Consider the following 13358-nt stretch of genomic DNA (forward strand, 5'->3'; position numbering starts at 1 on the left):
GGAGAGGGCTCAGAACGCACCCTTGTGGGGCCCCGTGTTGAGGATCAGCGGGGAGGAGATGTTGTTGCCTACCCTCATCACCTGGGGACGGCCCGTCAGGAAGTCCAGTACCCAGTTGCACAGGGCGGGGTCGAGACCCAGGGTCTCGAGCTTGATGACGAGCTTGGAGGGTACTATGGTGTTGAATGCCGAGCTGTAGTCGATGAACAGCATTCTCACATAGGTATTCCTCTTGTCCAGGTGGGTTCGGGCAGTGTGCAGTGTGGTTGAGATTGCATCGTCTGTGGACCTATTTGGGCGGTAAGCAAATTGGAGTGGGTCTAGGGTGTCAGGTAGGGTGGAGGTGATATGGTCCTTGACTAGTCTCTCAAAGCACTTCATGATGACGGAAGTGAGTGCTACGGGGCGGTAGTCGTTTAGCTCAGTTACCTTAGCTTTCTTGGGAACAGGAACAATGGTGGCCCTCTTGAAGCATGTGGGAACAGCAGACTGGTATAGGGATTGATTGAATATGTCCGTAAACACACCAGCCAGCTGGTCTGCGCATGCTCTGAGGGCGCGGCTGGGGATGCCGTCTGGGCCTGCAGCCTTGCGAGGGTTAACACGTTTAAATGTCTTACTCACCTCGGCTGCAGTGAAGGAGAGACCGCATGTTTTCGTTGCAGGCCGTGTCAGTGGCACTGTATTGTCCTCAAAGCGGGCAAAAAAGTTATTTAGTCTGCCTGGGAGCAAGACATCCTGGTCCGTGACTGGGCTGGGTTTCTTCTTGTAGTCCGTGATTGACTGTAGACCCTGCCACATGCCTCTTGTGTCTGAGCCATTGAATTGAGATTCTACTTTGTCTCTGTACTGACGCTTAGCTTGTTTAATAGCCTTGCGGAGGGAATAGCTGCACTGTTTGTATTCGGTCATGTAGCCAGACATCTTGCCCTGATTAACTGTGCTGCTGCTCCAGTTTCAACTGTTCTGCCTTGTTATTATTCGACCATGCTGGTCATTTATGAACATTTGAACATCTTGGCCATGTTCTGTTATAATCTCCACCCGGCACAGCCAGAAGAGGACTGGCCACCCCACATAGCCTGGTTCCTCTCTAGGTTTCTTCCTAGGTTTTGGCCTTTCTAGGGAGTTTTTCCTAGCCACCGTGCTTCTACACCTGCATTGCTTGCTGTTTGGGGTTTTAGGCTGGGTTTCTGTACAGCACTTTGAGATATCAGCTGATGTACGAAGGGCTATATAAATACATTTGATTTGATCACTGAAATAAGTAGCAGCTCAGTCTTGTACAGTCACCTACAGCAAGAGGAACACTTCATTTCATCAACTCAAAACACACACCTTCCTCATCTCTATGCTATTACACCATCTACTTACTCCTGTGTCGTATACCTGGTGCACACGCACCCACGCAAGCACACCCTCACACACACACCCTCTCACAAACGCTGTCTCACACACTCCCCCCTCTCACAAACCCTGTCTCACACCCCTCCCCTCTCACAAACCCTGTCTCACCCCCTCCCCTCTCACGAACCCTGTCTCACACCCCGCCTCCCCCTCACAAACCCTGTCTCACACCCCGCCTCCCCTCACAAACCCTGTCTCACACCCCCTCCCCCTCTCAAACCCTGTCTCACACCCCCTCCCCCTCACAAACCCTGTCTCACCCCCTCCCCTCTCACAAACCCTGTCTCACCCCCTCCCCCTCTCACAAACCCTGTCTCACCCCCTCCCCTCTCACAAACCGTCTCACCCCCTCCCCCCTCTCACAAACCCTGTCTCACCCCCTCCCCTCTCACAAACCCTGTCTCACACCCCTCCCCCCTCACCCCTCTCACACCCCTCCCCTCTCACAAACCCTGTCTCACACCCCCCCTCTCACAAACCCTGTCTCCCCCCCCCTCACAAACCGTCTCACACCCTCCCCCCTCACAAACCCTGTCTCACTCCCCCTCACAAACCCTGTCTCACCCCCCCTCCCAAACCCTGTCTCACACCCCCTCTCACAAACCCTGCCGCACCCCCTCCCTCTCACAAACCCTGTCCACCCCCTCCCTCTCACAAACCCTGTCCACACCCCCCCACTCTCAAACCCTGTCCACACCCCCTCACTCTCAAACCCTGTCCACCCCCCACTCTCACAAACCCTGTCCACACCCCCCCTCACTCTCACAAACCCTGTCCACACCCCCCTCACTCTCACAAACCCTGTCCACACCCCCCTCACTCTCACAAACCCTGTCTCACCCCCCTCTCACTCTCACAAACCCTGTCTCCCCCCCTCTCACAAACCCTGTCTCATCCCCCCTCTCACAAACCCTGTCCACACCCCCTCACTCTCACAAACCCTGTCTCACCCCTCTCACTCTCACAAACCCTGTCTCACCCCCTCTCACAAACCCTGTCTCATCCCCCTCTCACAAACCCTGTCTCACACCCCCTCCCTGTCTCACACCCCCTCCCAAACCCTGTCTCACCCCCTCACAAATCCTGTCTCACACCCCCCCCTCCCTCTCACAAACCCTGTCCACATCCCCCCCCCCCCTCTCATAAACCCTGTCCACACCCCCTCCCTCTCATAAACCCTGTCCACACCCCTCCCTCTCATAAACCCTGTCTCACCCCCTCTCATAAACCCTGTCTCAACCCCCCACAAACCCTGTCTCACCCCCCCAAACCCTGTCTCACCCCCCTTACAAACCCTGTCTCACCCCCCCCTCATAAACCCTGTCTCACCCCCTCGCAAATCCTGTCTCACACCCCCTCCTCTCACAAACCCTGTCCACACCCCTCCCTCTCATAAACCCTGTCCACACCCCCTCACTCTCAAACCCTGTCCACCCCCCTCACTCTCACAAACCCTGTCCACACCCCCCTCACTCTCACAAACCCTGTCCACACCCCCCTCACTCTCACAAACCCTGTCCACACCCCCCCTCACTCACTCTCACAAACCCTGTCCGCAACCCCCTCACAAACCCTGTCCACCCCTCTCATAAACCCTGTCCACACCCCCTCCCTCTCATAAACCCTGTCTCACCCCCTCTCATAAACCCTGTCTCAACCCCCCCCCTCACAAACCCTGTCTCACCCCACCCCCAAACCCTGTCTCACCCCCTTACAAATCCTGTCTCACCCCCCCCCCTCATAAACCCTGTCTCACCCCCTCGCAAATCCTGTCTCACACCCCCTCCCTCTCACAAACCCTGTCCACACCCCTCCCTCTCACAAACCCTGTCCACACCCCCCTCCCTCTCATAAACCCTGTCCACACCCCCTCCCTCTCATAAACCCTGTCTCAACCCCCCCTCACAAACCCTGTCTCACACCCCCAAACCCTGTCTCACCCCCTTACAAACCCTGTCTCACACCCCCACCCCCTCATAAACCCTGTCTCACCCCCTCACAAATCCTGTCTCACACCCCCTCCCTCTCACAAACCCTGTCCACACCCCCTCCCTCTCATAAACCCTGTCTCAACCCCCAAACCCTGTCTCACCCCCTTACAAACCCTGTCTCACACCCCCCACACAAACCCTGTCTCACCCCCCCCCCTCACAAATCCTGTCTCACCCCCTCTCATAAACCCTGTCTCACACCCCCTCTCATAAACCCTGTCTCACAACCCCCTCTCATAAACCCTGTCTCACAACCCCCTCCCCTCTCATAAACTCTGTCTCACACACACCCCCTCATAAACCCTGTCTCACACCCCCCTCATAAACCCTGTCTCACACACCCCCCTCTCATAAACCCTGTCTCACACCCCCTCCCAAACCCTGTCTCACACCCCTCTCATAAACCCTGTCTCACCCCCTCTCATAAACCCTGTCTCACCCCCTCTCATAAACCCTGTCTCAACCCCCAATCACAAACCCTGTCTCACACCCCCTTCTCACAAACCCTGTCTCACACACACCCTCTCACAAACCTTGTCACACACACACACACACACACACACACACACACACACACACACCCTCTCTCACACATACACAAACACTCCCCCTCTCACAAACACACACACCGTCTCTCATCTACATGTCCTCTTGTGGCAGACACTTTGTGATAAGGGGAGTGGTGTCTGATCATTGGCCCTTAATTAAGGCTGAAAGGGTGTGCCCCTCCCCCCTACCGTACATACACATCCTTTAGCCTTACATAGACACACACACACTCACCCCGTCCCCCAACCATGCTCACCCTCCACTCCCAACTCCCCAGGCTGGATGATTATTCAGGTAACAGACACACAGAGGGTCAGACAGATACAGACTACAGGAGACTGACCACTACAGATTATCTATCTAGGTCGCCCGAAAATATCACTTAACTAACTAGTTGCAACAAACATTTTAAGTTTCACTGTAGTGGGTCTGGGAGAGGGAGGTATTTAAATGAGGCATCACTTCCTGTCCCAGTGTTCCGTCCTTCTTTAGGGGTACCAGCTGTGCTCACTCTGAAGAGCTCCCCTGGGAGACTGGGGCACACGCACGCACGCACACACACACACCACACACACACACACCTCCCCATTCTGATCCAATAAATCTCTGGTGACATCCTTAAACAGGCTACAGCCCTCTGAAAAAAGTGTATCGCAAAAACACACACGCATGTAGGAAGAGAAATGTTGTGTCTCAGCAGCCCTGTTAAACCAGTCGTTCTCTCAGTAACTGGGTCGGTCTGTCTGCCATATGGAGGATAAAGGCATCAAAGAGAGTTTTTCCTGAACTGATGCTGAGATCTACCACCAATTAGCCCAAGCAACAGCAGCCACAGCAGCAGGGCGTGTGTGAGACAGTATAGTATGAGTGTGAGAGGTAGAGCCAGTGTGTATCATTGTGTTTGTGTGAGTGTGTGTAGAGGTTATTGATCAGACCCTGCTGTGAGGTAGAGGGAGTTGGACATCATCACTGAGCCATAATATGGCAGGAGGACAGTTGCATCGCATCCTCTTGTCTGTGGCTACTAGCAGCTCTGATGGAGGGCTACTGCTGTAAGGTCAACTGGGCTACTGCTGTAAGGTCAACTGGGCTACTGCTGTAAGGTCAACTGGGCTACTGCTGTAAGGTCAACTGGGCTACTGCTGTAAGGTCAACTGGGCTACTGCTGTAAGGTCAACTGGGCTACTGCTGTAAGGTATCCATGGTTAGTGGTTATTAAACTGTCAGATCTGGTCCTAGATACTGGTGTGTGTACCGGTTCAACCCCTGTTGGTGATTTCTCTCCCCGCTCAACACAAACACACAAAAATGTAATAGGATAGGGATAATCCACCACAACATCTAACATAACCTACCAAGTTCTCTCTTTAAATATCCTGATAAATATTCCAGGACAGTAAATGAGTAGGCAGAGATTATAGTATAGAGGGAATAATCCCCTCAATTTTGCAGGAGAGGAGAGAGGGGGCTTTCTTTGGTACCATCACAACCTTTCAAACTCCTCCTTGGCACACTAGGAAACCACAGTGTTCTGTGTTCCACGGGAAAAAATCCTTTGAGTCATCTCATTAATATTTGGGTGATTCCCCATCTCTCTCCGTTTCTGCTCTTATTAGGTCTATTTATGGTACACTCTCCATTTCCTTTATCGCTTTCCTGGTTGTGTATAAAGACGTGGGGGCCGAGCATGATAGACTACTTTGTTTTCGAAGAGGTCTTGTTTGAGAATGAGCGGTGCTGGTGTTGTTCTGTCTCTCTGGCGCATGGAGACCCAATCTGGGTTAGGGTGGAGAAACTCAGACGTAGTGGACGAACTGCAGAAAAAATACTGACTTGAAGGTATATTTGAAGTGTTTCATTCCAAAACACTATTTATCCATTTTCAGAAATGTTGGTAAATGTATTTTTGTTTAAAGAACTTCTGAAAGAGATTGGTGTGTTTTTCACCCATCTAATCATGACTTGTTAAATGACAGACATGTTTGTCTGAAACTTATCACTAGATTGTTTGTCTCTAGAAAATGAAACGATCACATTTTGTTTTAAAATGATATATCCACCTCACTCACTGAGAAAAAAGTACTACTGCAAGGTGTTGCACAGTCTGTGACAAAAAACAATTTATTTTTTTTGTCACCGACTGCAACACCTTGCAGTAATACTTTTTTAAAACCTGCATATTTAGTTAATATTGCCTGCTAACATAAATGTCATTTAACTAGGGAAATTGTGTCACTTCTCTTGCGTTCCGTGCAAGCAGTCAGGGTATATACAGCAGTTTGGTCCGCATGGCTCGTTGCTATCTGTGTGAAGACCATTTATTCCTAACAAAGACCGTAATTCATTTTCCTGAATTGTACATACTTATGACATAACATTGTACAACCTTCAATGTAACAACAATATTTAGACTTCCGTATTTTATCTAACGGATGGCATACCTAACCGTTCCTTATTTCACTGAAAGAATAAACTTTTGGTTTTCAAAATGATAGTTTCCGGATTCGACCATATTAATGACCAAAGGCTCGTATTTCTGTGTGTTATTATGTTATAATTAAGTCTATGATTTGATATTTCATAGATCGGTCAGACTGAGCGATGGTAGGCAGCAGCAGGCTCGTAAGCATTCATTCAAACAGCACTTTAGTGCTTTTGCCAGCAGCTCTTCGCTGTGCTTCAAGCATTGAGCTGTTTATGATTCAAGCCTATCAGCTCTCGAGATTATGCTGGTGTAACCGATGTGAAATGGCTAGCTAGTCAGCGGGGTGCACGCTAATAGCGGTTCAATCGGTGACGTCACTCGCTCTGAGACCTTGAAGTAGTTGTTCCCCTTGCTCTGCAAGGGCCGCGGCTTTTGTGGAGCGATGGGTAACGATGCTTCGCGAGTGGCTGTTGTCGATGTGTTCCTGTTTCGAGCCCAGGTATGGGCGAGGAGAGGGACGGAAGCTATACTGTTACACTGGCAATACTAAAGTGCCTATAAGAACATCCAATATTCAAAGTATATGAAATACAAATGGTATAGAGAGAAATAGTCCTACAATAACTACAACCTAAAACTTCTTACCTGGGAATATTGAAGACTCATGTTAAAAGGAACCACCAGCTTTCATATGTTCTCATGTTCTGAGCAAGGAACTTAAACGTTAGCTTTTTTACATGGCACATATTGTACTTTTACTTTCTTCTCCAACACTTTGTTTTTGCATTATTTAAACCAAATTGAACATGTTTCATTATTTATTTGAGGCTAAATTGATTTTGTTGATGTATTATATTAAGTTAAAATAAGTGTTCATTCAGTATTGTTGTAATTGTCATTACTACAAATAAATAAATATATATTATTACACATACATGCATATATATATATATATATTTATTATTATAATTTTCTTTTAAATCTGATGATTTAATCGGTATCGACTTTTTTGGGTCCTCCAATAATCGGTATCGGCATTGAAAAATCAGAATCAGTCGACCTCTAGTATGTATAAATATATATATACAGTGGGGACAACAAGTATTTGATAACCAGCCAAATTTGCAGGTTTTCCGACTTACAAAGCATGTAGAGGTCTGTAATTTTTATCATAGGTACACTTCAACTGTGAGAGACGGAATCTAAAAAAAAATAAAGAATATCATTGTATGAATTTTAAGTAATTCATTTGCATTTTATTGCATGACATAAGTACACTGCTCAAAAAAATAAAGGGAACACTTCAACAACACAATGTAACTCCAAGTCAATCACACTTCTGTGAAATCAAACTGTCCACTTAGGAAGCAACACTGATTGACAATACATTTCACATGCTGTTGTGCAAATGGAATAGACAACAGGTGGAAATTATAGGCAATTAGCAAGACATCCCCAATAAAGGAGTGGTTCTGCGGGTGGTGACCACAGACCACTTCTCAGTTCCTATGCTTCCTGGCTGATGTTTTAGTCACTTTTGAATGCTGGCGGTGCTTTCACTCTAGTGGTAGCATGAGACGGAGTCTACAACCAACACAAGTGGCTCAGGTAGTGCAGCTCATCCAGGATGGCACATCAATGCAAGTTGTGGCAAGAAGGTTTGCTGTGTCTGTCAGCGTAGTGTCCATAGCATGGAGGCGCTACCAGGAGACAGGCCAGTACATCAGGAGACGTGGAGGAGGCCGTAGAATGGCAACAACCCAGCACCCACTACCTCGGCCTTTGTGCAAGGAGGAGCAGGAGGAGCACTGGTGGAAAACTGTTGCAGAAATCCCTCAACCAATACGGGTGTTGTGCTAGTGCATGGGTGTATAAAGCACTGTTATAGTAGTCTCTGTGCACAAGCCCTGAGGATAAGCAGAGTGCTGCATTGCAGTGTGTCATATGCATAGGCACACACACAAACACACACACACACACACTTCAACATGATTTGGTCTTCCTGGCACCCTGTCCTTTAGCCCTGGCTGCAGTGAGTCTGTTCCCAGCTGTAGTGTATTATGGGTTGCAGTAATGAGAGTTGGATCTATAATTATGTGTCTGTCTGCATCCATGTTGCTAACTATGTGTGAGGAGAGAAGAGACCTCAGTATCAACAAGAGCCCCAGGGAGGGTCTGAAGGTTTTTTAGAGAGACAGAGACAGAAAGAGAGAGAAAGGGGTGGTGGGGGGGGGTCAATTAAAATACTGAGTTGAGATGCTCAGAAGGCATCAATCATTTTCTCTAAGGAACTTAATAGGCACCTACGTCATGTGTTGACATCACGTGATAGTTGGGGACACTTAATATTTAGTTACAGACAGGGACACACAAAATAGTCTAATAAATTACTGTTTGGTTAGGGCCTCACACAACTACGAGCACACACTCAGTCACAGCAATATGATTAACAAACAAAATTAGAATGAAAACTGAAGCAGCAAAACACAGAGCCGCACAGTTCTCCAAGCAAAGTAGTGTGTGTGTGAGAATAAGTGAGTGAGTACATGAGAGAAACAGATACGGCTAGTCTTGGAAGCACTCTTCTCTTTAACAAAAGAGAACGCTTTGGAGTGGCTGAATGAAATACATCTGCAGTGATTCTAACTACGCTTTACAGCGTGTTGCCATTTCACTCATGTCTGTAACAACGAATAAAACCACAGAATGATACAAATAGGTTCGCTGGGCCCAGCCTAAACCATTTCCAGCACTGCCCCCAATTCAGCTCCATCTCAGCAGGAGGCTGTGAAGGAAGAGGCAGTGAAGCAAAAGCCACCTGTCATATACTGCCTTTCACTCATTTATGAGAGATGGTGGTGTGTGTGAGATTCCTCCTCCCACTCATATCTGCAGCATCTAGCTTATAATCATGTCTGGATGAATCTCCTGCATACGTGGTCAAATTCATACACAAAATGCATGAACGTTGTCTCTCTCGTGGAATACTGCTGGTCTGAAAACAATCCATTACACAATGATACATTGCATCAAAAAATGCTCAAATTACTTTTTCACCTCATCTGAATAAGGACAAGTAAAACATGTTTTAGCTAAGGCTTGCACCAAAATTATCCATTACAATTGAGAGGCTGCAGAATAACTGAGCATCAACTAACGTTACAGTAGCTAACTAGATAACGTTAGCTAGCCGCTTGCCAACAACTTGCAATATCAGTTAGGTCTAGCTATCTAGCTAGGTAAGATGGTGAGGTGTTTTTGTTTCAGTTGAGGACACGTTGTGAGACACAAAAGCACTTCAAACCATTCAAATGATATAATACCTTGGCTAAATTAAACATGAACAACCACCGAGATAACGTATGTATACAGTTTTGTGGCTGAAAAGGACAGCCAAATGAACGTTATAGAACTAGCCAATTGAAAAGCTAACTAACGTAGCTAGATAACTATCTGAAGTTAGCACATAAGCCACCAACGACAAGTTATCGCTAGCTATACAAGTAGCTAGCTAGCAAGACGAACATATTGGGCATAACATCTCACAAGTACTTTGAATAAAGTGAATCATTTGTATCAGCTACCTTTTAGAGGGTTGTCATCTTGCAGGGTTTTGGTTACCGCTTTCCACACATTGCATCCCAAAAGACAGAGCACAATCGCTGCGGTCCTGCTCAAAACCCCGACCCTCGTCATTGCAGATGTCACACACACAAAAAATAGTTCAAATAAATATAAAAAATTGACTGGCTACATCAGTGTATTGTAAAACACACACATGTACATCGGGCAAGACTCCATATTTTGTAGCATTAGCGTTCCCTCTATTTTCCCCTTCAGTATGTCCTGTTCAGTTCTGCATCCCACCCCTCCTGCTGGTCCGTCGGTTCTTTTTTTCTTAAAAAATAAAGAAAGTCACTGAAGCCAGGGCGGCCCCACGTTAACTATTCCGACACCAGATGCTGCCCCAAACAGGCGCCTAGCAGAATCATTAGTGGGGTTTGACCGCCATCTCCAGGCGACTCACTGAAGTGCTTGTCTGACCACCGCAAGTGTAACACATGTAGAAAGAAGAGTTGACTGCTTTATGAAGATATTATGGTTAATTAAAAACAAATACAGACTAACTCGCCCAAACATTTTTGATCTGAAACCATACTGATGAAATACGCCATTTAACCAGAGATGTAATTCCTACTTGCTACTAAAAACTATACTGTCCACTAGCACTGAGCAATTACTGCTTTTTGAACTCGGTTCTGTTTAAACATGAAATGCATTATGCATCATATGGGTTGAATGTTGTAATAACACAGAATAAAACAATGAATACAAGTCCCATGATGGTAGTGACTGTCCATTAATGCTTATTAGCCATAATTTATTGACATTACTTAAATATAATATTTTTACGTTGTTATGTATATAACATTTGTTTTATTTGATGACTATTATCTCATTCCAAGTCATCATCTCATCACTTATAAAGCTGCTGCCTATGCTGATCGCTCTAAGGAAACTGCACAACATGTGCATTGAGCTCAGGAAAAAAAAACAGAACCAAATGGAATGAAAATAATTTAATCTACTTGACATCAATAAGTTTTTAAAAAACGAAAAATAACAAACATTTCGGTTAATCACTCAACACTAGTGTCCACAGTGTGTAAAATTGCATTTTTCTTCACACAATGACATTAACTACATTAAAGACATTTGTAATACAGTACCAGTCAAAGTTTGGACACACCTACTCATTCAAGGGGTTTTCTTTATTTTTACTAATTTTTACAATGTAGAATAATAGTGAAGGCAACTATGAAATAACACATATGGAATCATGTAGTAACCAAAAACCAAAAAAGTCTTAAACAAAACAAAATATATGTTATATTTGAGATTCTTAAAAGTAGCCACCCTTTAATTTGATAACAGCTTTGCACACTCTTGGCATTCTCTCAACTAGCTTCACCTGGAAGGCTTTTACAACACTCTTGAATGGGTTCCCACATATGCTGAGCACTTGTTGTCTGCCTTTCCTTCCCTCTGTGGTACAACTCATCCCAAACCATCTCAATTGGACTGAGGGTGGGGAATTGAAGAGTCATGGTCATCTGATGATGCAGCACTCCATCACCCTCCTTATTGGTCCATGATTCCCAGTGGGAACCACACATTTCACCGGATATTGTCGGAAGAGGGTATTACTGTCAAGAGGAGTGAAACAAGGTTGTCCACTGTCGACATATCTCTTTATTATGGCCAGCGAAATGTTAAAATCAGATCCAACAATAAAATCAAGGGGATAGAAATCCGGGGCTTAAAAACAAAGGTGTCATTGTACGCTGAGGACTCATGCTTTCTTTTAAAACCACCATTTGGATCCCTGCACAGCCTCATAGACAATCTAGATCATTTCTCTAACCTCTCTGGAATACAACTGAACTATGATAAGTGTACCATTATAAAGATGGATGGTTTTCGGAGATTGGTGGGAGGGGTTGAGGGTAGCTGAAGGGTGGGAAAACGTAAAAAGAAATACAAATAGCAAATATACTGGTTACAATTTCAGTTTAATCTACCAGAAAATAATGAAGAAATCGGCCTATTTCAACAAATATTATGCCTAAAGGCAAATATACTAATTGATCAAAAATGTTAAAAAAATATTATTAGGGATTTTATTTTATTTTTTACAAATTGTATAACAATTGTTGAATGGTATCACAAAGACCACTTGTGGAGTTTTGTCTTTTAACAAAGTAAACAGGATGGTTTCAGAATTGGTGGGAGGGGTTGAGGGTGAAGGGTGGGACTCAAAATGTAAAAAAATATATGACTAATGTCAAATATACTGTGTCCGTAATATGTTTATAGTATGTATAAGATAGAAGTAGAAGCCTAAGTATGGTGTGTTCTGTATAGTTCATATTCTTCCCATACGGCTCCATAGCTCAGTGGGAGCACTGGTCTTGTAAACCAGGGGGTGAGTTCAATTCTCACTGGGGCCTTGGTTTTGACTCTACCCTCTGTGACATTCAAAAAACAGGTATGACAATTACATTGAAAAAAAAAAAAAAAAAAAATGGTCATGAAGGAGAGGAAGATAATTCTGAAGAATCTTGACCACCAGACCAGACCTGCCTTAGGGTATGAATCAAAAATATGGAGGATGGGTAACCTGCTAAAAAAAAAATTAACAAAGATATTAGTAGAAGCCTAAGTATTCTTTTTCCTCTCTGACGGGTGTGTTCTTTATAGCGTTCCTATTCTTCCCATACGGCTCCATAGCTCAGTGGTTAGAGCACTGGTCTTGTAAACCAGGGTCGTGAGTTCAATTCTCACTGGGGCCTTGGTTTTGACTCTACCCTCTGTGACATTCATTTGAAACTGTACACAGTTAAACAAATATTGTAAAAAAACAATTACTAGGTTTGGGATTGCCGATTTTTCCTATCATGATTAAAAAGGGCTTACAGAGAAATTGTCATAAACCAATTGTTGAAAGAACATCAACGTTAACTAGACCTTTTCCACTGTAATGATGGAGTTGTATTTAAACCAAACGGGTTTTCCAGCAGATTAACAATGACTCACCCCATGAACAGGATAGACTTTTCCCCTTTATTGATATTCACCTTGACTTTCGGATATTTGAAAATGTAATCATCTCCAGAAATCATGTTTCTAAACAAGCCATATGAACACTGGTTGCAATTTCAGTTTAATCTACCAAATGAAGAAATCAGCCTATTTCAACAAATATTATGCCTAAAGTCAAATATATGAATTTTTTTTTTAAAGTTATAGGGATTTTTATTTTAGGGTGTTTTTATTTTTACAAATTGTATAACAATTGTTGAATGATATCACAAAGACCACTTGTGGAGTTATTGTCTCACGTGCAGCTAACAAAAAGTAAACAGGATGGTTTTCAGAGATTGGTGGGAGGGGTTGAGGGTAGCTGAACGGGTGGGACTCAAAAT

General features: G+C 44.9%; 1 protein-coding gene and 2 non-coding genes across 3 annotated transcripts in view; 2 read left to right on the forward strand and 1 right to left on the reverse strand.

Moving 5' to 3' along the window:
- Window positions 1-10311, reverse strand: part of LOC118375927 (protein FAM171A1-like) — a 40563-nt gene extending 30252 nt beyond the window's left edge. Inside the window, exon 1 of the mRNA XM_052492689.1 lies at window positions 9957-10311. Within this exon, the coding sequence (XP_052348649.1) occupies window positions 9957-10068 (112 nt within the window). The 5' untranslated portion in view covers window positions 10069-10311. The remainder of the gene's footprint in view (window positions 1-9956) is intronic.
- A 2004-nt stretch (window positions 10312-12315) lies between these two features.
- On the forward strand, window positions 12316-12383 carry trnat-ugu (transfer RNA threonine (anticodon UGU)). The gene has a single exon. It is a non-coding gene; the product is annotated as a tRNA-Thr (tRNA).
- A 270-nt stretch (window positions 12384-12653) lies between these two features.
- Window positions 12654-12725, forward strand: trnat-ugu (transfer RNA threonine (anticodon UGU)). The gene has a single exon. It is a non-coding gene; the product is annotated as a tRNA-Thr (tRNA).
- The last annotated feature ends 633 nt before the right edge of the window (window positions 12726-13358 follow it).

This window comes from Oncorhynchus keta, chromosome 34, assembly GCF_023373465.1.
Source record: "Oncorhynchus keta strain PuntledgeMale-10-30-2019 chromosome 34, Oket_V2, whole genome shotgun sequence".
NCBI classification, from domain to species: Eukaryota; Metazoa; Chordata; class Actinopteri; order Salmoniformes; family Salmonidae; genus Oncorhynchus; species Oncorhynchus keta.